General features: G+C 42.1%; 1 protein-coding gene across 1 annotated transcript in view; it reads right to left on the bottom strand.

Moving 5' to 3' along the window:
* LOC129859547 (low-density lipoprotein receptor-related protein 1B-like) overlaps window positions 1–27,936 on the bottom strand; it is a 201,690-nt gene that overhangs the window by 68,403 nt on the left and 105,351 nt on the right. The window contains exons 29-52 of the mRNA XM_055929439.1: window positions 27,706–27,880; window positions 27,446–27,540; window positions 27,079–27,228; window positions 24,886–25,026; window positions 23,904–24,029; window positions 23,523–23,654; window positions 23,216–23,350; window positions 21,008–21,137; window positions 17,090–17,216; window positions 16,118–16,278; window positions 15,593–15,720; window positions 14,908–15,012; window positions 14,409–14,678; window positions 7,928–8,117; window positions 6,778–6,982; window positions 6,113–6,305; window positions 5,218–5,343; window positions 4,836–4,964; window positions 4,473–4,592; window positions 4,080–4,193; window positions 3,620–3,769; window positions 3,329–3,454; window positions 1,832–1,951; window positions 866–994 (exon numbers count right to left, since the gene is read on the bottom strand). Of these exons, the coding sequence (XP_055785414.1) occupies window positions 866–994; window positions 1,832–1,951; window positions 3,329–3,454; window positions 3,620–3,769; window positions 4,080–4,193; window positions 4,473–4,592; window positions 4,836–4,964; window positions 5,218–5,343; window positions 6,113–6,305; window positions 6,778–6,982; window positions 7,928–8,117; window positions 14,409–14,678; window positions 14,908–15,012; window positions 15,593–15,720; window positions 16,118–16,278; window positions 17,090–17,216; window positions 21,008–21,137; window positions 23,216–23,350; window positions 23,523–23,654; window positions 23,904–24,029; window positions 24,886–25,026; window positions 27,079–27,228; window positions 27,446–27,540; window positions 27,706–27,880 (3,477 nt within the window). The remainder of the gene's footprint in view (window positions 1–865; window positions 995–1,831; window positions 1,952–3,328; window positions 3,455–3,619; window positions 3,770–4,079; window positions 4,194–4,472; window positions 4,593–4,835; window positions 4,965–5,217; window positions 5,344–6,112; window positions 6,306–6,777; window positions 6,983–7,927; window positions 8,118–14,408; window positions 14,679–14,907; window positions 15,013–15,592; window positions 15,721–16,117; window positions 16,279–17,089; window positions 17,217–21,007; window positions 21,138–23,215; window positions 23,351–23,522; window positions 23,655–23,903; window positions 24,030–24,885; window positions 25,027–27,078; window positions 27,229–27,445; window positions 27,541–27,705; window positions 27,881–27,936) is intronic.

Below are 27,936 nucleotides of genomic sequence, written 5' to 3'. Positions count from 1 at the left end.
TGCTCTTGTGGCTGAATGGAAGAAAGTCCCGGCAGCAATGTTTCAACATCTAGTGGAAAGCCTTCCCAGAAGAGTGGAGGCTGTTATAGCAGCAAAGGGGGGACCGACTCCATATTAATGCCCAGATGTTCGACGAGCAGGTGTCCACATACTTTTGGTAATGTAGAGTGTGTCAAGGTGAAATATGGTTTTACAGCACTGTAGAAGATGGAGTGCCGATTATTTTTCATTTTCTTTGTTATAACAGACACGTATTGAGTCATTTTTCCTTTACAATAGGGATTCTGAATACACAATGACAGAAATGTAATGAGACATTTTTGCTTTACAAATGGGACTGAGTCTGACTACGCTATGATTGTCTGCTGTTTGGTTTCTGTCTGGAGGCCTTCAGAAGGCAATACCCTTTGACGGACATGTATTGAGACATTTGTTCATTACAAAAGGGATTCCGAGTGACTAAAATATGACTGTGTGCTTTCGGTTCGGAAGCCTTCAGAGGACAATACACTATGACAAATATGTGTCGAGACATTTGAGCTTTAGAAAAAGGGTCTCAGAATACACTGTCAGACACATATTGAGATATTTGTGCTTTAAAAAAGGGACTGAGTGACTACACTATGACTGTGTACTTTCTGTCCAGAGGCCTTCAAAGGACAGTGTGTTTTCAGTTTGGATGCCTTCAGAGGACAATACACTATGACAAACGTGTATTGAGACATTTGTGTTTTACAAAAGGGACTTGGACTACACTGTTAGACACATGTCCTTATTATTATCATTATAATATGTGCTTTAGAAAAGGGAGTGACTACACTATGACTGCGATTTCTGTTGGAGAACTTCAGAACAATATTATTACCACAGCCAGCAGCAGAGAGCTCGTCACTCCCATCTGGACAGTCCCTCTCCCCATCACAAAGCCAGTGTTTGGGGACGCAGCCGTATGACTCTGGGCAACTAAACAGCCCTGGGCCACAGGTAGCCGTACCTGGATATGTACAATAGGATTCGTGGTCAAAACATTATTTTACCGAACTGAAGAATCTTTAGCCTGAGTTGCCAGTCTGTTTCAGCTCTCTTGCCAACTCCTTAAGGAATTGTCATGTCAAATATGTTTGCTATGATCATGATTTGGCAAGACAGCAAAAACAGACTGGCAATCAGGTTACAGAATCTGCACAATTACAGTAATAGAAATACAGATATTTACAAGACTTTCTGAAGAGTCTGTGCAAATATTACTGAAAAACATGAAATCCACATCTCTGTAGCAAATTGCTCATCCATATATCTCCACCAAGGATGTATCTCGTAAAATTTCAAATATATTAAATGAATCTTTCCCTGTCCCTTTCTTTTTGTTGTACTTTTTACCCCTTTTCTCCCCAGTTTCATGATATCCAATTGGTAGTTACAGTCTTGTCCCATCGCTGCAACTCCCGTACGGACTCGGTAGAGGCGAAGGTCGAGAGACATGTGTCGACCGAAACATGACCCCGCCAAGCCGCACTGCTTCTTGACACACTCCTCGCTTAACCCGGAAGCCAGCCGCACCAATGTGTCGGAGGAAACAACGTACAACTGGCGACCGAAGTCAGCGCGCATGCGCCGGGCTGTCACAAGGAGTCTCTAGAGCGCAATGGAACAAGGATATCCCAGCCGGCCAAACCCTCCCCTAACCCGGACGATGCTGGGTCAAATGTGCGCCGCCTCATGGGTCTCCCAGGTGCAGCCAGCAGCGACACAGCCCGGGATCGAACCCGGATCTGTAGTTTGACACATTTGAGTCAACATAGTGTAAATAAATTCAGGTGTGTTTTTTTACCACAGGTCTCTGCGCTCTCGTCCAATCCATCCCCACAGTCGTCCTCTCCGTCACAAAGCCACTGCTTGGCTATGCACTTGTTCTTAGAGCAGGCAAACTGGTTCCACAGGCAGGACAAGTCTTGACAAAATAAAATATAACACATTATAAGGGTATTTCATTGAGACAGGAAGCATGTAAATATCTTCACAATTAATCATGCAGAGAGCAGTGATAAATGAATGATTTAGTACGGTAGTGTGCAAAGTCCAAATGGGCCCAGGTTTCAACTGTTATAGAGTAATATGAAATTGCAGTCAAGTCACATACAATAAAGGTAGGTCGGTCTTTGTACAGAAAAGGTGAAGAAAATAATATCACATACGGAGGTGAAGGTAAACAATTTTGAAGGGAGTCTCTATTCTAATGCAGGTGGGAAATTATATCACTATATCAATGTCATCTGTGAAATTAGATACAAAAAAACATTCCCTCAGTCGTAAGCACTTTCAAAGTAATGCTTGTCTTACATTCAAACCATGTACAAAGGAGTGAAGGAGTGCCAAGTGAGGTAAAAATTATTCAGCCATAGCGAGCAGAGAGCGAGAGAGAGAGAGAGCGAGAAAGAGGGCGAGAGAGAGGAGGGAGGGAGATGAAAGAGGGAGAGATGAGAGAGATGAGAGAGGGAGAGACATAAAGAAAGAGAGAGAAAGAATTGTCCGTTTATTTGTTAGCATTTCACATCCATTTTATGATGACACTGTGGAGCTGCTTCCTTGGGCAGCCAGAGAGCAACCATTAACAATAACTGTGTGTGGCTACATGGACAAGGTCAGTGTGAACTAGCCACACAAACAGCATGCACCAACAACACGGTGTGTGTGCATCCAACCACTACTGGCTGGGACTCATTCAAATACACAGACGATGAGCAAATCCACAACAAATATAAATAGGATATTTGCTATTGCTATTCTGTTTGGGTTACAACAGCATAGTCTACTGCTCTGCCCTGAAGAACCAACAGCAGGAGTGAAGCATCTCCTCCCATCATTATTCCTCAGGAGAGGCTTTGAACAGTAATTGTGGGAGATTTCCACATAGGGATCAAATCAGGGATGGAAGCATTGGGCTCAGCAGGAGACACCACTTCACTGCTTCCTTTAATGACCCACATGAACAAACCACCAACACTGGGTTATCTTATCTTCTTATCTTCTTATCCGGCCGTATTGACCGAATGTATAGACCAGACACAACAGGGGATACAGGACAAGAGGGGAAATCGTTCAACCTGGAAATTCTCTATTATATTTGGCCACCTTGAGCTTTGTCAGCATTTCACGCAGGATGTACCCTACACCGTAATGATCCAACCGTTACTTTGAACAGAGTTATTTGAATAATTTAGACTCTCTCTCAAATCAGTGGCAGTGGCTACAAATCAGTGCAATGTGCTTGCCGAAACAAATGTCATGTAAATAAATATTCGATAAATAAATATGTCTGATTTCATACCACACTGGAACTCATCTGCTCCGTCTTCACAGTCTTTCACTCCGTCACACAGCCAGACAGTGTGGATGCAGTTTCCACTGGGGCAAGCAAAATGGCCTTCCTCACATCTCTTTCTGAGGGAAGGAGCTGGGGAGAAACCAGAAGCCAAGATACGTTCAGAACATCAACACATTTTCAAAATATCTTCAAATGCATTCCACTAGGCCTGGTGTATGTCTGGTACACGGCCACATCAACAGTAGCCGACAGAACTAGTGTCACAGAAGAGAAAAAAGCACGGATAAAACTTACTCCGGCAGTTGGTTTCATCTGCATAATCCCCACAGTCGTTGGCTCCATCACATATCCAGGATGGGTGGACACAGAGGGAGGTAGAGTTGCAGCTGACGAACACTGTCTCCTTCACCCCCAGCATGTAGTAATCCAAGCAGCTTGTGTTGCCTAGAGAAAGTGGGCATTCGACCGGCATATCCAAAGCCTAAGGTTAGGGATTGATATTCCTGGCTATACATTGTTTTAACTATAATATTGTAGTGTCCTGATATAATTAAAAATAACTTCAAATCCAGAGATGCGGACCTTCCTTCTTCTCTTTTATCTAACATTAAAAACATACATGACCAGGCTAGGCTACAGACCCAGGTACGTGGAAAAGCTACATGGGAAAGGTATTGTCGTAGCACCTTAGAAATATACAGTGTGGCGCCTTAACACAGGTACGGTATGGAGCTTTAACAGAGGCTTATCTTACTGCAGTTCTTCTCATCTGAGGCGTCGGGACAGTCGATGATCTGATTGCAGCGGGCCGAGGCCGGAATACAAACCCCGTTCAGACAACGCCAGTCTGAGGGAGAGCATGTGGGATCTGGAGAGAAAATACAGGTCCGAAAAGAAAAAGATTTAAAAACGAGGGGTAGAAATATGTTGTATTTGAAATCCATCTCGTTGGTTCGTTGTCAGGTGAAGAGATAGATAAGAATAGATAATATTATCCTTGCTTGGAGAAATGTTCCTCTATGAAATCTAATAGGAGAGACAGGAGTTCACCCTAAAGCTATTTATTGGTTTACACAGTAATAATATAGTACAGATTATGTTGTCTGTCGGACTGGGCATGTAAATTCATCAGATTCTTATTACTCACTGTTACAATAAACCTCGTCGGAATCGTCTCCACAGTCGTTCACCCCGTCACAAACCCGCCTATTGACCACACAGCGCTGGTTATAGCAGCTCTTGAAGCCCCGTCTACAGTTTCTGTTATCTGTAAGAGAGGAAGAGGAGTAAAGAAAAACTAAAGAGATACAAAGACACTTCAGGAAGAGATTCAACCAAAGGAATTACATGACATTCACTTGAATACTGTTTCTCTTCTCCTTCATGGATTTCAGGAAGTGAGCGAGTCTGGACTCATTCTACTGGACAAGAGCCCCGCGGGGGCTTGGTTGGGATTTTCATCTGAGGACTGGTGAGCTAGTACAATAACGCATATTGGGTGCGTACTTACCACAGTATTTCATTTTCTCATCAGACTTGTCTTTGCAGTGTGCTATTCCGTCACATGTCAGCTGATAGTCAATACACTCCCCGTTCCCACACTCAAACTCAGTGTGGATGTTGCAGGAGGAGTTCTCAGCTGTAAAAAGAAGAGAAAATCAATTTTTGGGGATTCTTTGTCCAAACAGAAGGGTCTGCTTTCTGCTATATCCCTCCCAGATAGTCTCCAACAAACATACTACATCAATGCCCCACACATTCCTTCATCTGACAGTAACACTATCAGATGCCTATTGTCTATTTGTCTATTAGCAAGACATTCACATGGTCCTTCGAGCCGGATGCTGTTTACCAATGAATTAGAGGGAAAAAAGACAAGGTACTAGACTTACATACACATCTGTTATCTTCCAGTATTAGTCTCTCTCCTCTGCAGCTACAGTTGACTGTGCCGTGAGGGGTCAGAAGACAAAGGTCATGACATCCACCGTTCAGCACTGTGCAAGGGGATAGTTCACCTGGGAAAACAGATCATTATGGGTACTGTAGTACATCATCTTACAGAAACACACATCAACCTCCAAATAAACAGGACATTATATTGTTCCGTTTTTATCATCCAAATGGCATGCTTTACTTCCTACTTGCAGTGCCTCCCATTAAGAGTTTCAGCTTCCACATTTTTTTAAATCAAGCACTGAAAACATTTCAAGGGCAGTGTTGTGGTAGAAAGGTAGACTTCTCTGTTGGGGACCATCTTTGAACTCTGTTTGGCTTGGACAGTGGAATGGAGCGGTAAGCTATAAACCATGCCATCATGCTGCCCCCTTAGTACCCACACGTCTGCTCATTCCAGAGAGAGAGAGAGACAGAGAGCAAGAGAGAGAGAGTGAGAGAGCGAGAGAGTATATATTTCTCTGCCCGAATGGTACAGATTCAGCTGAAGCACAGGCCAGGCAACATGGGGTAGCCTGTGACACTGGAGGTTGGGATTTTTGGAGTTGTTTATTCAATAACAGATTTACATTGAGTGGTAATTAATCAGGGAGGGTAGCTGGGTCTATAGGAATTATTGCATAATGTTCATGCCAAATGGTCAAACTCAGCTACACATGGTTGTAACCACATGCAAACCATCACATGCTGCAGTTACATTTTATCACACACAATTGCAAAATAGTCTACTCACAAAATACCACATTTTGTGTGTATATTTTAGACAATGTATAGAAGATTCCATGTTGACATGTGACTTTTGCTTTGATGTACTGTATAGAATTCACTTACAATTGTTGGTATTGTTGGAAACTGCAACAATTCCCATTGGCTGGTGGGGGATGTCGGCTCTGAGGACCTTAATGTCGCCACCTGTGTACTTATTGGAGCGTACCACCGCCCTCCGTACCCAATCAGACCAGAACAGGAAGTTCCCATAGATAGCCAGGCCAAAGAAGGTTCCTGGACCTGACTTCATAATCACCTTCAGATTGAACATAAGATGAAAATGGTGTTAAATTGGTTTTATGCTCATGTTTTAGTCATTCGTTTAGTCATATTAATTTAGGTTGAAATACATCAACAGAACCTTGGACGTCACATACTCAAGCATGAGAAGAGGTATCAGACAGCTGGAATAATTTCAAAATCTGATGGTACACTTAGAAAAAAGGTTTCCAAAAGGGTTCTTCAGCTGTCCCCATAGGATAACCCTTTTTGGTTCCAGGTAGAACTGTCTGTACAAATGGTTATTCATGGCACCCAAAAGGGTTCTACCTGGAACAAAAAGGGTTCTACAAGCAACTGTAAAGGGTTCTTCAAGGGGGTTTCCTATTGGGACAGCCGAAGAACCCTTTTAGGTTCAAGATGGCACCTTTTTTTCTAAGAATGTACAAGATGTGACAATCATTCTATTCAGAATAACATATAGTATATATATATATATTTCTCCTTACATATCTGTGTGAGCCATCATATTCACATCGTTCAATCTTTCCCAGACTGCCATCGGAGAAGAAGAGTTTCTCAGCGGTGTGGTCGATGGTGAGTCCATTAGGTGTGAGGATGTCTGTGGTGATGACACTCTGGATATTGTTTCCTGACAGGGTGGATCTCATAATGCTGGGGTGCAGTTCATTCCAGTTAGTCCAGAACATCAGGCTGCATCAGCAGTGAAAACAAAAACACTATTGAGACTTTCACAGAAGCAAGCGGATGGGATGCACCTCCATTCAATATTGTAACGTCGGCTTCCAGCTCACTCTCTCAAACACCTAGATCTCCTGAACGCAGCTCATTCTCCAGATCCCAATCACCTGGATTCTAATCGTCTGTTCACACACCCGAATGTCATTACCACACACTATTTAGTTCAGTTCTTTGAGGTATTGTTTTGTGACACACGTCTTTCAGAGCTCTGGGTTTCCCCGTGATTTACTCCTCCCGTGTATGATAGTTTTGGCATGCCTCACTAACAACGCCTTTTTCCTATTCCCTGCCTGTACTTTAATCGGATTTCCTGTTAGCTACCTATTGCCGGATCTCCCGGACTACCTTACTAGCCTTTTCCCTGCCTGTCCTTTTGCCCTTTTGGACCCCCTGTGACCTTCTGCCTGCCCCTGGACTCAGCTACCTGCCTCCTCCTGTGGTCCTTTGCAATAAACACCTGTATTGTATTGTAAACATCCATCAACGTCTACACTGAATGATTATTTCCATTCTCCAGAGAAACGCAAATCTACTTTTTCTATCTCTATTTTCTAAAGATATGAACATGTTTCCATCCTCACATTCTACAGCAAAATAATTTTTGACATTTTTAAGACTGCCTCATGTTCTTGTGAAGAAAAATAGGGGGTAAAAGGGAGGCAAAGAAAACATAAAAGAACCATCCACTGTAAGCCATTAGGATCAGTAACGAATGATGATAGAACACTTCTGACACTCCCCCAGAGCAGTTATAAACCTCATTCCCCTGATAGCAGAGGTTTTCAATAGATTTGCTAACTGAGTACATAACACAACCCATATACCCAAGTGAGCATCTACTGTAGGCCACTAAGGTTCTGTGTAAGACATTAGGAGCATTGAAGGTTTAACACCTACTTCTGACACTCCTCCAGAGCCAGGTTATGTGGGTGGTCTTCCTCTGCCAGTGTGACCACAGCCTCTCTGGTGAAGGCCCCGGGGAGGCTCTGGTCCAGGCTGTGCCTGCTGATGGTGGCTGTGGTGGAGCTGGTCCAATAAAGCAAGTCCCAGGCTCCATGGTACGCCAGGCCCTCTACTGACCCCACATCTACACGGCAACAATAACACTGATATAATTAAGCAATACGTCACGGGGGGTGTGATATATTGCCAATATATCATAGCTAAGAGCTGTTCTTACGCACGATGCAACACGGAGTAAGCCGTGGTTAGCCGTGATATATTGGCCATATACCAAAATCCCCCGAGGTGCCTTATTGCTATTATACACTGATTACCAAGATAATGAAAACAGTTAAAAGTAATTTTTTGTCATACCCGTAGTGTACGGTCTGATACACCACATCTTTCAGCCAATCAGAATTCAAGGCTCAAACCACCCAGTTTATAACACTGAAAATAACATTGACAAACACTGAATAACACTAATCTGACCTTTCCTTGAGTAAGAAGAGCTCAACAAACACACGTGATACAGTCAAACACAGTGAGCGGATTTGTCTTTTCTTTCATGGTAAAGTAAGAAAAAAATAATATATATATACTACCGTTCAAAAGTTTGGGGTCACTTAGAAATGTCCTTGTTTTTGAAAGAAAAGCAACATTTTTGTCCATTAAAATACCATCAAATTGATAAGAAATACAGTGTAGACATTGTTAAAGTTGCAAATGACTATTGTAGCTGGAAAGTGCAGATTTTTTTATGGAATATCTACAAAAGCGTAGAGGCCCATTATCAGCAACCATCACCCCTGTGTTTCTATGGCACGTTGTGTTAGCTAATCCAAGTTCAATCATTTTAAAAGGCTAATTTATCATTAGTAAACCATTTTGCAATTATGTTAGCACAGCTGAAAACTGTTGTCGTGATTAAAGAAGCAATAAAACTGTCCTTCTTTAGACTAGTTGAGTATCTGGAGCATCAGCATTTGTGGGTTCGATTACAGGCTCAAAATGGCCAGAAACAAAGATTGTCTTCTGAAACTCCTCAGTCTATTCTTGTTCTGAGAAATGAAGGCTAATCCATTCAAGAAATTGCCAAGAAACTGAAGATCTCATGCAACGCTCCTGTACTACTCCCTTCACAGAACAAACTGGCTCTAACCAGAATAGAAAGAGGAGTGGGAGATTCCGGTGCACAACTGAGATAGAGGACAAGTACAATATAGTGTCTAGTTTGAGAAACAGACGCCTCACAAGTCCTCAACTGGCAGCTTCATTAAATAGTACCCACAAAACACCAGTCTCAACGTCAACAGTGAAGAGTTGACTCTGGGACGCTGTCCTAGGCAGAAAAATACATATTTCAGACTGGCCAATAAAAATAAACGATTAAGGCCTCCCGGGTGGTGCAGTGGTCTAAGGCACTGCATTGCAGTGCTAGCTGTGCCACTAGAGATTCTAGGTTCAAGACCAGGCTCTGTCGCAGCCGGCCGCGACCGGGAGGCCCATGGGGCGGCGCACAATTGGCCCAGCGTCGTCCGGGTTAGGGAGGGTTTGGCCGGCAGGGATATCCTTGTCTCATCGCGCACTAGTGACTCCTGTGGCGGGCCGGGCGCAGTGCACGCTGACACGGTCGCCAGGTGTATGGTGTTTCCTCCGACACATTGGTGCGGCTGGCTTCTGGGTTGGATGGGCATTGTGTCAAGAAGCAGTGCGGCTTGGTTGGGTTATGTTTCAGAGGACGCATGGCTCTCGACCTTTGCCTCTCCTGAGTCCGTATGAGAGTTGCAGCGATGAGACAAGACTGTAACTACTTCCAATTGGATACCACGAAACTGGGGAGAAAAAAGGGGTGAAAAAAATAACAAAAACAATAAACGATTAAGATGGGCAAAAGAACATAGACACTGGACAGAGGAAGATGGGAAAAAAGTGTTATGGACAGACCATTCTAGGTTTGAGGTTTTCGGATCACAAAGAAGAACATCCGTGAGACGCAGAAACAATTAAGATGCTGAAGGAGTGCTTGATGCCATCTGTTAAGCATGGTGGAGGCAATGTGATGGTCTGGGGGTGCTTTGGTGATGGAAAGTGGGAGATTTGTACAGGGTAAAAGGGATCTTGAAGAAGGAAGGCTATCAATCCATTTTGCAACGCCATATCCTGTGGACGATGCTTAATTGGAGCCAATTTCCTCCTACAACAGAACAATGACCCAAAGCACAACTCCAAACTATGCAAGAACAATTTAGGGAAGAAGCAGTCAGCTGGTATTCTGTCTATAATGGAGTGGCCAGCCAGTCACCAGATCTCAACCCTATTGAGCTGTTGTGGGAGCAGCTTGACCGTATGGTACGTAAGAAGTGCCCATCAAGCCATTCCAACTTGTGGGAGGTGCTTCAGGAAGCATGGGGTGAAATCACTTCAGATTACCTCAACAAATTGACAACTACTGTAGAATGCCAAAGGTCTGCAAGGCTGTAATTGCTTCAAATGGAGGATAATTTGATGAAGGCAGTTTGAAAGACACAATTATTATTTCAATTAAAAAACATTGATATCCTTGTCAACGTCTTGACTATATTTCCTATTCATTTACAACTAATTTTATTGTCCTATGTTTTCATGGAAAATAAGGACATTTCTAAGTGACCCCAAACTTTTGAATGGTAGTGTATGTATATTGAGATATCTTGCACACCTTGTAAAAGTTGTCTCATGTGGTGGTGTCATGAAGGTTTCCACATAACGCATTTAGGCGTGAAAGAATCCAGTGGTCAGCTGTACTGGGTAGCGAACAACACTCTGAATACTTTGATTTCGAACTGGTTGCGTCTAATTGTGAATAACCTACATCGGGATACACCTAGATATCCCTCTGAATATATCCCATGATTTCATATTTTGCTGTACCGAACTGTAGAGTTTCTTCCTAAAAGATAAATCAATGCCAAACTCATTTGAATGGAACCTAACGAGCCTAGGCAGGTGTAAAGATGTCCCACTGTGCTAAGAGATTAACAATAGAAGAGTGTGGTGCCGTGTCACAGCTGCTCACTGTTTCACATTCAGACGGGACAATAGCACAAACTAGGACATAAAAATGCACATTCACTACCAGTAAAAGTAAAGGAAAAGTAATACAAAGAATTGAGAATGCAGCCAGTATACAAACAGGCAACACCACTATGAAATCTTTAAACAAACAGAAAAAATCATATTCTCTTCATCTGCCCAAATGTATTCAGAATCAATTCTGCAAATAGTGTAAAATCACACACTTGTTTGGACATGGGATAGGCCTATATGGATGACAAAAATATTATTTTAGGGAGATACTTAAATATCATATTCGTTAATCATTAAATAGCAATAGTGCTGGTGCTTTCTCCAGCCCCCTTTAAGCGCAACCATTATTCCCTTTCCTCTCCAACATCCAACCCCCTCAGTTATTTTTGATGGATCTTCCTTCCCCGTTTCTGGTCAGTCAGATATATTTGAGCCAAGTCAGCATGGAGCCTAGCCTACCACAGAGAAGCTACAGGGGCTATGGGGTGATGGGGATCTGCTGTCTATGTGCATTAGGGAACTACAGACCTCTTTGTGTGTGTGTGTGTGTGTGTGTGTGTGTGTGTGTGTGTGTGTGTGTGTGTGTGTGTGTGTGTGTGTGTGTGTGTGTGTGTGTGTGTGTGTGTGTGTGTGTGTGTGTGTGTGTGTGTGTGTTCACCTGATTCCTCCTAAAACACTGTATCAGATGAACATACAGAAGAAATGTCATATTCATCTATTGGCATTGATATTCACTGTATGTCTATCAGTGGAGGCTCCTCAGAGGAAGAAGGGGAGGTCCATCCCTCCTCAGTGAATTTCATAAAATATTTTGGCAAAGGTTTACAGTTTGCAAAGGTTTACAGTAGCCTCAACAGCACCCTGTAGGATAACACTATGGTGTAGCCGGAGGACAGCTAGCTTTCATCCTCCTCTGGGTACATTGACGTCAATACAAAACCTAGGAGGCTCATGGTTCTCACCCCCTTCCATAGACATAGAAATAAAGCCATGCTCATGAAAATAAAAATCGTCCTCCCTTATCTTAAAGGGCACTGACCGCCACTGTAAACTTTGTGGTAACAGTTTGGGGAAGAGCCCTGACCTCAACTTCGAAAACCTTTGGGATGAATAGGAATGCCGACTGCGAGCCAGTACTAATCGCCCAACATCAGTGCCCGACCTCTCTAATGCTCTTGTGGCTAAATGGAAGCAAGTCCCTGCATCAATGTTCCAATATCTAGTGGAAAGCCTTCCCAGAAGAGTTGAGGCTGTTATAGCAGAAAAGGGGGGGACCAACTCCATATTAATTTTTGAACGAAATTTTCGACGAGAAGGTGTCCACATACTTATGGTCATGTAATGTATTTAATCACATATTTATCGGTCTGGGCTCAAAAATGTTATAGAATAATAAGACCATTTCCTGTTGTTTTAGTTGCTGTCTATTAATATGCTATTTTCCTCTATTTCTTATGTTTGTATGTAACCGGTGTGAAATGGCTAGCTAGTTAGCGGTGACGTCACTAGCTCTGAGACCTTGAAGTAGTTGTTTCCCTTGCTCTGCAAGGGTCGTGGCTTTTGTGGCGCGATGGCTAACGATGCTTCGAGGGTGACTGTTGTTTGTGTGCAGAGGGTCCCTGGTTCGGGGCGAGGAGAGGAACAGAAGCTATAATGCCACATTGATGCTGTTGACCCGGATCACTAATTGCTGCGGAAAAGGAGGAGGTCAAAAGGGGGGTGAGTGTAACCGATGTGAAATGGTGCGCGCTAATAGCGTTTCAATCGGTGACGTCACTCGCTCCGAGACCTTGAAGTAGTTGTTCCCCTTGCTCTGCAAGGGCCGCGGCTTTTGTGGAGTGATGGGTAACGATGCTTCGAGGGTGGCTGTCGTCGATGTGTGCAGAGGGTCCCTGGTTCGAGCCCAGGTTGGGGCGAGGAGAGGGACGGAAGCGACACTGTTACATGTACATCAGAAAGAAACAGAAATTAAGTACATATATTGTGATGATTGTTGGACAGAATTTGAATTAGAATGCCGAAAAAAAGTGAGAGGAAATGCCAGTAGTAGTCGGCTGTCCCTGACAGTGTGAAAATACCAGGTAATATGTTATGGTGGAACTGATTTAACGTGTCTGTAGTGTTTGAAGTTTTTACGGAGTGATTTACAGTGGGGACAGAAGGGGTCATCACATCACTTCCTGTTTGCCATCCATCACCTATTACAGTTGGCTGCAAACGAAGATGGATTAGCCCCCCTGTATGAGCGAGGAAATGCCAATACCAACTATCAACCACACTCCTCACTCTCTCAGCAAGTCTCAGGCCAACCCTTTTATACACCTACACCAAATTCTGGTCCTCTCTAGCACAGTTGGTAGAGCACGGCCCTTGCAACACCAGGATAGTGGGTTCAATTCCCCGGACTACTCGTACGTAAAATATATGCATGTATGACTGTAAGTCTTTGGATAAAAGTGTCTGCTAAATGGCTTATACAATGTTAATACACCTACAGCTTCTCCATATAGCATTCCTTTCACCATATACAACTCCCGTAGAACTAGATAACATTTAATGTATCACTTCTAAAATCATTGCAACTGACATCTCATCTTGTTGTACAATGCAGTCTTTGATAGTTTTGGCACTTCTATCAGCAACAAAATGAAAGCAATAGAAATGGCAAAGGATCTGAGTTTCTGTCAGACGTACAAAAGAGGCTTGAGTCGGTCTCTAAATGTTGACATCAGTGGTGCATGAAAGGCAGTCAGATTATGTGGGATCCCTCTGGTTTCACACTCCAAGTAACAGTTTGAGCTCTTGTCAATGGAGAGTTGAAGACCTTTGAAATTGGGGGAAAGAAATGTTCACTACTTGAAACAGCAGCTTTACTTGCTCATCAGTCTTCTCTCTCATCTTTCTAAAGGCAGGGGGGAAGCTATGGCGCAGAAATAAAATAATGAACTCATTCAATGTGAAAGGAGGTGAGAAAAGAATGCAAGTACATTCTACAGGGATTTCCACTTCCCCGTTCCTCTTTGCTACAGATGTAGGATCTTAATCACTCTTTTGTTGCTCAGAATTTTCCTAAACAGCAGTGTATTTGAGGTTTAAAAAGGCTTCTACAGTTTGTCATTTCCACTTTGAAATGTCAGACTTGATTTGCCCTCACAAAAAAATGTATACCCTACAAAAATGTCCATGAATTATAATCCACATAATTATTCACATTTCCTGTTGTTGCAGGATTATTTTCCTCCTGTAGCAAATTGGCTCATATTAAGATCCTACATCTGTAGATTAACCAACCGTTTTCAGATTTTCAAACTGTTAGTAATTCATTTAGTAATGGATAAATGAGCAGACAAACAAATACCACACTTACTCTCAACGACCACTCTCCGTCCAGTCCAGTCGTCATTGACAACCTGTATATTCCCAAAGTGAACGTCACTATAGAAAATCCGGTTGGTGCCTCCAGAGATCTGTTGTCGGTGATGAAAGGCCAGCGCTATCACATTCTTGAAGTAGGCAGGGTTCTCATAGGGCCTGATGGGAGAGTTGAGGTCGCTGTCGTCTGATAGGTGGATGCTCCTCAGGATCGACCTCTCAGAGTAGAGAAGGTAGCCATCGTACTGGTGACAGCTGAGACCGTCTAATCAAATGGCAATGATTATGTAATTGAACCCTTGAAACTGTGATTAATTGAAATAGTAAACATTTGATGTGAAAAAAATACAAAAATAAGATCAAAATTGAAAGTGCATTTAAAATCTCTACACACTTAACAGTAAAACAAATACAATTTAAAGAATAAAAAGCAAACAAGAGGCTATAAAAGAGATGAATAAATGAACATAAAAACACAACAGGTCACTGATTACCTTTAGCTAGGTAGCCGTGAGCACAGGAACACGTCCTCCTCCCACTGCCCTGGTGGAAACACAGCTGATGGCAACCTCCGTTGCTCTGGCCACACGGGTTGGTTCCTGTAAGGAAGTCAACAGCAGGGTCAAAAGTCAACACATGGTCATAAGGAATAAGATTCCATTACGAATTTGCAGTGATATTGCAGTGTCAATGTTAGTCAAAATTCAGAAATTAGGTGTCTGTATTGCAAGAGGTTGCAAAACCTTCACATTAAAGGGGCAATCAGCAGTTGCTGCATCCATTTTTGGACTTATTAATTATCTGTACCTTAATTCTTGAAAACATCTAAAGAAATACCTCATGAGCTTAGTTGAACAGAACCCCAAATATAAGCTTTTTTTACTCCAATGTTTGTAAACAATATAAATGTAAACAAAACATGGTTAAACTCTAATTTTGATATCATGGATATCCTTGCATACGTAGCTCGGTTTATGAATTTGAAAGTGATGACATTTTTCCAGCCCCATTCCTCCGCTTTTTACTGAAACAGTGGTGGGAAGAACGTTGTTATTGTTTCAACTGCTGACTGGCCCTTTAATCTCAGGTCGATTCTAGAACACTTAACAGCCGCAGGTACTGACAGCCTGGTAAGAACATTAAATAATACAGATGTGATAATGAAGTTGAAACCTCAACCTTTCTCCCGTCCTCGGTTAAAGACTTTGACATCGTTCAGGTTGACCCCCAGGCCACTCCTCAGAGTCATGGCTCCCTCCATTGCATAACTCTTGACACCTCGGCGAATGGAGCCATTGGCATGAGCCCTATACACACACACACACAACAGGAAGAGGAGGGAGTTTGACACCAGGTAACAGGAAGTTTGACACGGGGATAATGGCCCTTGACTAATTAAAACAGAAGAACTCATTAAAATACACTAGACAGAAGCTAAAATATGCTAGACAGCTGGTCTGACAGAAGGTGATGGGACCTAGCTGCCCTTGTGGATGACATTGAAGTAAGTACGCACAATTTAAATAGAGAGAAGGTGTCTTTTCTAATTTTCTGCCTTTTTCTCTGTCAATTAGATTGGTATTTCAAGTGACCTTGTGGTGCAGGTGGTTAATTCAACAAGGGTAGAGCAGCTGGCGAAGGCTTCTTTGGAGCCTGTTTGGAGAGACTGTAATATACTGTAACATTTACGGAATAATAAATTACCTGTCAGCCCAGTATATGTAAGGCCCATAGACGGCCATTGAAAACAGATCCGCTGCGTTGCTGGCTGAGGATGACAGTACTATCTCCCGGTCCTCTCCGCTCTCAAGGCTGATCCGCTCTATTTTGTCGGCGCGGGCGTCGCACCAATATAATTTATTTTCCTAGAATACAATGTTGAGAAAATAAACTTCAGGTATATGATGGTGGGAGAGTATCATTATAAAAAGATAACACGAAGCAGAGTGTAATGCCACTTCAGCCAAGAGGATCAGAGGGAGGCTAAAGTGCTGTGTGAACACTCTGGGGGACAAAAACACCTGGTCCTCCTGTTTTACTCAGTGGGTAAGAGTGTGGAGCCAGCAACATCAACATCATGGATTCGATTCCCGCTCGGATCACAAATACTACAATGTCTGCACCCACTGATTGCCAATAACTTAGACGGCAATCTTTTTTAGATTTTTATTTACTTGTTCAACAAAATCTCTTTCTCTGATCAATTGTATTACTTTGAAATAATATAATAATATTTTTTGCATATAATATAGCTCGGTATTTGTATTATTTATTTTCTACAGTCTTTTTTGCTCATCTTTATCAAGGGTGCCAATAACTTTGGAAATATGCCGTATATAAGTTGTTTGGGATAAAAGCATCTGCTAAATGGCATTAATTAATCTATTATATAAACTGGGTGGTTCAAGCCCTGAATGCTGATTGGCTGACAGGTATATCAGACCTTATACCACTGATATGACTAAAAAATACTGTTTACTGTTCTAATTACATTGGTAGGCAGGTTATAATAGCAATACGGCACCTTGGGAGCTTGTGATACATGGCCAATATACAGTACCACGATTAAAGGGCTGTATCCACGTACTCTGCATTGTGTCGTGCTTAAGAATAGCCCTTAGCCATGGTTTATTGGCCATATACAACACCTCCTCAGGCCTTATTGCTTAAATATACCTCATAGTCTATGGAGATCCCATTGGGCCATGCTATTCCAGAGTTGACCAGAATTACTTGGTCTGATCCGTCCAGCCGGGCCCGACAGATGCAGGGGCTTTGGCCCCATTCTGTCCAGAACAGAAACCTGGCCAAGAGGACAACAGAAGGGTAAGAAGAGTCCACAGCCACCACCACCCCCAAACAATGTTCTTATACGTTACAGTCATCTCATACATTGACAGGAAATGCTTTGGGTTGATCTAATGAGTATTGTTCATAATCGGTAGACCATTTTTTGTTGTTGTCTAGTTGCGACAAAGATCTCCTTTTCAAGATAGAACTGGACCAAGTCTGCAGCATCAACACATCAGTATTAGCCAAACAGGCACCTGACGAAAATGACATCAATACAATAAGCAGCACGTCAGTAACAAACATGTACACGGAACAAGCCAGAAAAACAGAGTGCAATACGTTAAGCATCAGAGCTTGCAAAAAAATCGCAGGGCCATAACAGTATCAATTCATAATTCAAGGAGGCAGAACTCCATGCTGGTATGGATGGACAGTGGAGTAGACATTTTCAACTCCCTTTCAGAATACTAATATTGCAAATGTAACTGATGTGACATGGCTAGCTAGGTAGCGGTGGTGCGCGCTAGCAGCCTTTCAGTCGGTGACGTCACTTGCTCTGAGACTTGAAGTAGTGGTTCACCTTGCGCTGCAAGGGCCGCGGCATTTGTGGAGCGATGGGTAACGACGCTTTGTGGGTGTCAGTTGTTGATGTGTGCAGAGGGTCCCTGGTTCGCGCCCGTGTCGGGGCGAGGGGACGGTCTAAAGTTATACTGTTACACAAGCAGCTGATCAACGTTCCAACGGTTATGACTTACTAACTGTGAACGCACCAATTATAAATAATTAAAAATAACATGACAGTATGCTCTGGTTGCAAATCCCCTCACACAAAATCTAATATCCATAGGGGGCCAGTTGTTGACACATTTCTATATTGGCTTTAATTTAAGCAATCAGCGTGATTGCCACATAAAGTTCTCTCTCTCTACATGAGACCTCAGGGTAATGCATGCATACAATGTTATGAATAATAGGGGTTAGAGGGAGACAACATTAATTAGCCCGGCGCAGGTGAGGCACAAGCTGTGACAGTAGAAACACACAGTGCCAGTAGACTCATCTCTATTCTCCTCAGCTGCTTATCCTGGTTCATTAGCATCTCTCATCAGGAGAGGAATCAATAGGAAAGTGCCCTGCAGTCTAACCTGATGTGGGAAAATGGACCCGTCCTTTCGTTTCCTGTTATTAATGATTGAGAAGCTGAACATGTGAGACAGTGTAATCAGTTATGAGTGCAGAGTAGGGAAATACTGTATTTATACTTTATAGTTTGCTTTGGAGGAAGGGTGGAGAGTTTAGATTTGATTGGCTGGTAATTGCTTGATGTCGTATGTACATTTTGTCGTGCTACAGCCTGAATTTAAAATGGATCAAATGTATATTTTGTGTGACTGATCTACACAACAACACCCCATAATGTCAAAGTAGAATATTCTGTTATAGAAATGTTTTGAAATATAAAACTGAAATATCAAGTCCACGAGTAAAAATGTGCTTAACAAATCACATAATAAGTTGCATGAACTGATTCTGTGTTCAATAATAGTGATTAAGATGAATGTTTAATGACTACCCCATCACACGTACAATTAGCTGTAAGGTCCCTCAATTGAGCAGTGAATTTCAAGCACAGTTTCAACCACAAAGACCAGGGAGGTATTTCAATGCCTCGCAATGAAGGGAATTTGTGGAATTCATTTTTATTTAACCTTTATTTAACTAGGAAAGTCAGTTAAGGACAAATTCGTATTTTCAATGACGGCCTACTGGGAAACAGTGGGATAACTGCCTTGTTCAGGGGCAGAATGACAGATTTTTACCTTGTCAGCTTGGGGATTCGACACAGCAACCTTTTGGTTACTGGCAAACGCTCTAACCAATAGCCTACCTGCTGCCCCAAGATGTGTAAAAATATAAAGAGGATACGCTGAATATCCATTTGAGCATGGTGAAGTTATTAATTAGGCTTTGGATGCTGTATCAATACAGTCACTACAAATATGCAGGCGTCCTTCCTAACACAGTTGCCGGAGAGGAAGGAAACTGCTCAGTGATTTCACCTCAAGGCCAATGGTGATTTTCAAACAGTTACAGAGTTTGTGATATGAGACAACTGAGGATAGATCAACAGCATTGTAGAGTTGAAATGCTTGTAATTATACTTCAGTATTCCATAGTAACATTTGACAAAAATATCTAAAGACACTGAAGCAGCAAACTTTGTAGAAATTAATATTTGTGTCATTCTCAAAACTTTTGGCCACGACTGTATATCAGTGTTTTATTATTCATGATTTTTATAAACGTTCAAATTCGTTTTTTCTTCCACTTTGACATTAGAGTATTTTGTGTAGATTGTTGACCAAAAATTACAATTAAATCAATTTATTCCCACTTTGTAAGATATCAAAAATGTAGTTTAAGAATTCCCTACCCTGCAAAAGACTGGAGAAATCTCAAAATAAATCAATAATGGAGAATGGTCAGATAACAGCATAGTTAAAATCTCTGCATGGGATGTACTTTTCAGAAAAACAGGGGAGGTGAAGACTTATTAATTGGTGAGGAAGAATGATGATGGGGAGAAAATAAGATCATCTCTAGTACAAGGACTTCTTAGGGGCCAGGCATCCAGTCATCTAAAAAGTTGTAATATAATTTGAAGGTGCCCAGAGTGCCAAGATTTTATCACTGGTGGTATTAATAGTAGGATCTAGAGTCAAGTTAAAATCTCCCCCAAGGATGGTCACTGAGTCTGGGAAGTCTAACAATTTAAGCTTCAGGTCTTCAAAAAAGGATTTATCAAAAGCATTTGGTGCGTAAAGGGAGGACAAACATAATGTAGTGCCATTAATAGTAACAGAAGTATAACAACTCTGTCTATCAGTGTTTCCCCCACAGATCCCCACCTTCATATTAAGATTCCTCTTAATTACAGTCATAGCACCTTCGGTTTTGTTTGGGGCACAAGAGTAGGCTATTATCTTATAAAATGTGTTCTGAAATCTATTGATATCAGTGGCTTTCAAATTGCTCTGCTGTAGGACGGCGAAATCAATATGTTTACATTGTCAGTACTCTAAACATGTTAAGAGGTTATTAAGACTATCCATGAGTCAGCTTGAGATGTAAATATATCCAAGAGCCAGAGATTTGAAAACACTTTGCACAGAGCTGAGATAGAAATACTGTTTAGACAGACACATAAACCCCCAAATAGATCGTGCAGTCTACAATTTTGAATGCATATAAATTGTATAGCATTTAAACATGTCATTGAAATAACCAAAAACAAAAATTCTTCATAGAAAAGGCCAGTATGCCAGGGGACAAAAGCGTTTATCCCCGAGAGAGCCACGGCCAGTAGACCTGAGTTGGCAGTCCCTTGGATGCTGACACAATGTGGGAAAAATCAAATCAAATCAAATGTATTTATATAGCCCTTCTTACATCAGCTGATATATCAAAGTGCTGTATAGAAACCCAGCTTAAAACCCCAAACAGCAAGCAATGCAGGTGTAGAAGCACGGGGTGTAGAAGCACGGGGTGTAGAAGCACGGGGTGTAGAAGCACGGGGTGTAGATACTTTCTAAAGGCACTGTAATTCTATAATTCTACTATATAATCATGCAAAGATCGTTTTATGACGTTCATTATTACTGGCAATCAACATTAATTAACACATTGGTTATTTGGTGGTCATTTCTAAGGAATACATTATGTAGCTACAGTAGGATATGTTCATTACATACCAAGCAGGTGGACTTTAAAGTATTGACTGAAATGAAAGACTGTACACACCCTTTCACCGGGTGCACAGCAATGGCTTTGGGCTGGTCAAGTCCTTCAGCTATCACCACGGCTCGGTACAAGCCACTGAGTCGAGCAACCTCGATGACGTTGAAGCCATGGTCCGTCCAATAGATATTACCTAGTAAACAACACAAACATGTCTTTGTACAGTGTTCAACCATTGCATTACAAGTCAGTCAATTCATTACATTTTATGTATGTCTTACTTGAGACGTATGTCCTATGCCTCTTGTCTCTCTGTATGTCCTACAGTTGCAGTCAAATATATTGGCACCCTTGCACTTTACAATGGAGCAGAATGCTCTGTTGTCTTTTTTTTTATGGTTGAACTGCTATTTTTACTGTGTAGCCTCCCGCAACTTACCACAGGTAAGATGTTAGACTGTAAACGAGAATCACCTGCCTCTAACCAAATTCATTTTAAATTCTGAATCATTTAGTCCAGGAAAAGTAAAAAATATTATTTTTATATTTTTTTCCTGGTCCTGTGCGGTTGTAAATCAAACACATACGTGTGAACAATGTAAAAAATAAATAAATGTTAAATTTATTTTAGAAGAAATAGTGAATCGTGCAAGGGTGCCAATATACAGGGCCTTCGGAAAGTATTCAGATCCCTTGACTTTTTCCACGTTATGTTATGTTACAGCTTTATTCTAAAATGGACGAAATAAAAAAAATTCTGCGTAATCTACACACAATACCCTATAGTGACAAAGCGAAAACAAGTTTAGACATTTTTGCTAATTCCCCAAAATATATAATAATAACTTATTTACGTAAGTATTCAGACCCTTTGCTATGAGACTCAAAATTGAGTTCAGGTGCATCCTGTTTCCATTGATCATCCTTGAGATGCTTCTACAACTTGATTGGAGTCCACCTGTGGTAAATTAAATTGATTGGACATGATTTGGAGAGGCACACACCTGTCTATATAAGATCCCACAGTTGACAGTGCATGTCGGAGCAAAAACGAAGCCATGAGGTCGAAGGAATTGTCCGTAGAACGCCGAGACAGGATTGTGTCGAGGTACAGATCTGTGGAAGGGTACCAACACATCTCTGAAGCATTGAAGGTCGCCAAGAACACAGTGGCCTCCATCATTCTTAAATGGAAGAAGTTTGGAACCCCCAAGACTCTTCCTAGAGCTGGCCGCTCTACCAAACTGAGCAATCGGGGGAGAAGTGCCTTGGTCAGGGAGGTGACCAAGAACCCGATGGTTACTCTGACAGAGCTCTAGAGTTCCTCTGTGGAGATGAGAGAACCTGCCAGAAGGACAACCATCTCTGCAGCACTACACCACTCAGGCCTTTATGGTAGAGTGACCAGATGGAAGCCACTCCTCAGTAAAAGGCACATGACAGCCCACTTGGAGTTTGCCAACAGGCACCTAAAGACTCTTAGACCATGAGAAACAAGATTATCTGGTCTGATGAAACCATGATTGAACTATTTGCCTTAATGCTAAGTGCCATGTCTGGAGGAAACCTGGCACCATCCCTACGGTGAAGCATGGTGGCAGCATCATGTGGGGATGTTTTTCAGTGGCAGGGACTGGAAGACTCGTCAGGATCGAGGCAAAGATGAACAGAGAAAAGCACACAGCCAAGCACACAGCCAAGACAACGCAGGAATGGCTTCAGCACAAGTCTCTGAATGTCCTTGAGTGGCCCAGCCAGAGCCCAGTCTTGAACCTGATCGAACCTCTCTGGAGAGACCTGAAAATAGCTGTGCTGCAATGCTCCCCATTCAACCTGACAGAGCTTGAGAAGATATGCAGAGAATAATGGGAGAAACTCCACAAATACAGGTGTGCCAAGCCTGTAGCGTCATACCGAAAACGCCAAGCTGTAATCGCTGCCAAAGGTGGTTCAACAAAGTACTGAGTAAAGGGTCTGAATACTTATGTACATGTGATATTTCAGTTGTTTATTTTTAATAAATTAGCCAAAATGTCTCAACCTGTTTTGGCTTTGTCATTATGGGGTATTGTGTGTAGATTGATGTGGGGAAAAAACTATTTAATCAATTTTAGAATAAAGCTATAAATTAACTAAAATGTGGAAAAAGTCATGGGATCTGAATACTTTCCGAAGGCACTGTTTTTGACCACAACTACGTCTATGTCCTACTTTTCACTTGACATTGTATTCCCTTAAGTAAAGGTTAACTTTGAGAGCTTGGCTACTTACCTCCAATCCAGTCCACTGCAATCCCCTCCACACGGCCGATACCACTAGTGACAATGTCCTCTCTCCACGTCTGATCTCGCTTGACTCTGGATATTCTGTTCAAGCCCATGTCTGTCCAATATAACGTGTCATTTCCTATTAGGGAGATCAATTAATTGAAAAGGATTAATGTTCTTCCCTTCATTAGTTTTTTTCAAACTATAATTAAAAATAACAATTAAAAAATACAAATGAGAATGATTCATTTGCAAACCGAAGCAGGAAGAATAGTCCAAATAATCACAAAAAACAACGCCAATACACTCACCAGCATGGAAGTCAATCCCCACAGCCATCATTGAGCCGGTCACCGGCATCAAGGCTTCACTGTTATCACTGGGATCCAGGGATATCCCCCTGATGCCCCCGTGAACTGAGTACATCAGGAAAGACCCTATGCCTTCAAGTTCAAACACAAAGCCAAACCAATCAACTATATGGCATCTACTGTACATGTAAAATGTCATTCTAACCTTCATATCACATCAAAAAAGACCCTAGTCCTTCAAACACAAAAAAAGCAACACTCATAGACGCCATATTTCAATGCCACGATGGGATCTGCAGTACGTCATATCAGATTGACATCATGGTTTTCATATGCTGTTTTCCCTGTTCAATGTACTCCCATGAGAAGCCGGCACAGTACCTTCACATGACATGCGGTCGGAGTGGAGGTTGTAGCCCACGGCACAGGAACAGCACCGTGTGCTCTCTGATGTTGGGAAGCAGAGCTGAGAGCAGCCACCATTGTTCTCCTGACAGAGATTCCTCCCTGCGCAGCAGTGGAACATGGCTAGGTTACATTGTACGCTACACTGTAAACAAACAGTGTACATTAGACATCACACTGTACATTTAACACGTACGCATGGTCATTGCCTGTTTATTCTTTCAGGAATACACAGTGGGACCACATGCTTATTATTTAACAGAGCATTACGGTGGGAAAAAGCAGAGTTAGACAGAGTACATCTGCATTGCATTACGTTCCAATTATTTTCATGAGATTACAGTACTTCCAAGGCAGCATTTGCACTTCCAGTGTGTGAGAGTGAGTGGGTGAGAGAGAGAGAGAGAGAGGGAGAGAGAGAGAGAGAGAGAGAGGGAGGATGAGAGTGAGAGATAGAAAGAGAGAGAGAGCGGGGGAGGAGAAGGGGAGAGAGAGAAGACTAATGAGACATGACCATCCTCCCATGTGGTATGTGTCAAAAAGAGAAATGAAGTAGCTAATCGGTCAGAGGAAGCTTGAGGAGGAAGTTGAAAGATTTACATTTAAGACACCTTAAATTGCCATTTTTAATACTGACGGAGATCGAGAGCAATCCTTCTATTGGACCTGTCAATAAAATGGATGATCCTGCCAATGACTCACAAAACAGCAACACGGAATCCTTATTTCAATAAAGCTGTGTCTCAGTGAAGAACCATTCTTTTTGGCCAGTTGGATTAAAAAAGGATAATTTCTTCTGAAACATACATAAACCAATAAAAAGCAATGTTGGTGCATGCTCAATAGAGGATCAAAACACGTAGCAATTTCTAGTCAAAAGGCTACAAGAAAGCTTTAAAAGGAGGTAGGACATGATCGGAGTAAAAACATTGAGTAGCATTCATACTCATTACATTACCTGTCTGGCTGTCTTCGTCATACATCTTCATATGAACAATCCCTGTGGTCCTGTTGCGTAAAACCACCGTGTCCAGTCCACCTCTCTTACTGACGGTCCCCAACTGGGCCAAGTTGTCATCGGCCCACCACAACTTGGCACCTGAAGACAGAAAATCAATGAGTGTTCATGACTAAATTGACAAGTGTATTGATAAAACAGAGCTATTCAAAAGACCATGAATACTGTACAGTAGCAATAGTGGTACTATGCCGTATCTGCGAGTAACCCTTGAATAAAAAGATAACGGCCCATTTGCTCATGAATAGTAGGCTATACAGCATGTTCACAGAGCACTAAAAATATCACTGGACCCAAATAACACATTGAGTGATTGCTTTCCTAGGAACTGTAACATACAATTGTAACTGAATCGAAGACATTATAGGAACTGTATAATACTGTATTATCCATAAGGTATGTATAGCTCTCACTGTACAGTATTCCCTTGCTGATAAATACAGTAGGCCGGGGCTCACTCCCGGGACGCTTGTAAATGAAGGTACAAGGAGGGAGCTGTGTAAAGGAGGACTTTCAGGTTTCGTCCTCTGAGAATCGGGTGATACGAGACGGAGAGACGGGATCTTAAGTTCATTCCCCTACGCATAAATCTTAGGGGCACAGGTCCAGGGAGGAAACAGAGGAACTGGGCCATGTGACATCTTTTTTTTCTGATAATATGAGCCCATGTACTGTACTTGCACCCTTGACTGAAGAAAAAATGGGCATGAGCCCAGTTCCACCAAACAGGTAACGCTGAGGTACAGTCAGCCCGGCACAAAGGACATAGGACAGCGACTCAGCGGTCAGAAAACCTCTGAAGCAAGACCAATCCTGTGCCTGTAGACTGGGAACTTAACTTTCGCTCCTTTGTTTAACCTGTCTGCATACTTGAATGGGGTACAGCACAGTGGGTTTATGACATACCATTCTTGGCTTTTGGCCTGCTGGACTACAGCTATCAACAAAGGACATAATCTCCTCGAATGACGGGAGGATTGGAGAGCGTACAAAAAGAGGCCGTGTTAAAACCACAGAGAAAAAAAAACATGTCTTTCTATGGTTAAAACACAGATAGGATTTATATTAACAACAGTCCTTCTACAGCTGAATTACATCAGAATCCAACAGTGTTCCCAACGGAATTACGGCAGACCATACTGTAGATAGGACTTTAATATCCCAGAGGCTATTACAATATCCCAAGCAGATAAGAGAGGTACTATAAACTAAGGAATCATAGCAAAACCAGAGCGAGAAGCCCATCAATAATGATGCATCTCCCCTGTCTCCCCTAACCCTACTCCCTGTAGGAATACTCATGGGGAATAACCACTAAAAGTAGGTTAATGCAGATCTGATATTAAACAAATTAACACAACCATCTAATCAATATGAAAAATAATTCTTCCATCCTGTTAATAGTATCATGATCAACTTTCTTGTAGAGCGTGGAGAGAAACTCAGTCTCAATGATCTGTACTACTGAAACATAATAGATGTACAGTATTAATACAATCACCATTATAGCTATAAGTAAACCTGGACCAGACAGTCAGTGAGCAGGACGGATCGAAAGCCCAGGTTGTCCATCACTGAGTCAGAAAGTCTGGTTACGGTTTTCTGTTTCTGTAGCGTGAGGCAGCTCTGTCGCCCATCACTGTAGAGGCTGAACAAGTCCTAGTGAAGCCAGAGAAAGTTCCCTAATGTATTCTGTCTGGATGAAGAATTTTATCAGATGGGATGCAATTTTAAACATGAATTGGAATAGTTTCAGAGACAGACATAAACAGAAATGGGGAAACGACAAATAATACAATGCAAGAAGACAGCAAAGGTTCATCACTGTCAAAACCCCTTTTACTCATGTACTCCAGATCAAAAACAACTCCAAATCAATGGACTAGTACTCAAAACAAAATACAATTTTAGGCCAGCAAATACTAGGCCAGCAAATACTTTTATGAGCTGGAAGAGCACAACATATTTGTATGAGGCACTTTCTAAGACAAAGAATATGCACAAAGAGTCTCACGGTGGTAGTGCTCATCCATAGAACCGTGCTTTTAAAAGCGAAACGAAATCATAGTACAGCACTCTGACTCTGAGACACCTTGTGAACACGGGCCCGTGCTCTGAGCTCTCGCCACTCACCCATAACAGCTAGGGCCGTGGCTTTAAGCAGCTCTTTCTTCATGGTCTCCAGCACTTCCAGACCACTTCCGTCCAGACTACACCTGTTGATGGTGCCGTTGCCTCCACTGATCCAATACAGCTTGTCTGATGTGTAGTCTATCGACAGGCCTAGAAGAGACATCATCGATTAGAGTTATGATTGACATATTATGGGGTTGCTGTTCTACCAATCATCTCACTCGATATTGCAATATCGTTTGTCACCGGATAGTAGTACTACTGTTGTCATGCAACATACAATTGCAGAAGATAACTGGTACTGGCCACTAAATATGGATGTTTTGCACGTAGAACAAATATTCAGAATTGTACATGTGACATTTACCAACTGGCTCTCTCTGGTTCTGGTGAATGATCTTGATATTGCTTCCATCCATGTTGGCCACGTTGATTGTGTTGCCATCTGTCCAATACATTTTCCTGGGAGGTAAAAACTCAATAGGAAAACAATATTTTCCATACAGAACACCGACGTATATCATGTATCATATCACGTAACTAGCATTCACTTGACTATATCTTGTTAGACCTAATCAATATCAGATATCGAACTGTACAGAAGTACATACAAAAATCGAACCTTACCCTTTAGACGGATGTACAGTGAGACACTTGGGCTTCTCAATCCCGTGGACCACAGAGGTTTTCAGGGACCCGTCTAGCCTCGCCACGTATATCTGTGTCTCGTCGCTTTCTGAACTAATCCAGTACAGGTTCCTGGAGAGCCAGTCCAGGGCCAGCCCTCTTACATTAACAATACCTGCAAAGAAAATCATATGCAGAAGACAGCATCAATATGGCCATGTTCATCTCTTC

This window comes from Salvelinus fontinalis, chromosome 7 (genome assembly GCF_029448725.1).
Source record: "Salvelinus fontinalis isolate EN_2023a chromosome 7, ASM2944872v1, whole genome shotgun sequence".
NCBI classification, from domain to species: domain Eukaryota; kingdom Metazoa; phylum Chordata; class Actinopteri; order Salmoniformes; family Salmonidae; genus Salvelinus; species Salvelinus fontinalis.
This window is presented reverse-complemented; position numbering and strand designations above follow the sequence as displayed.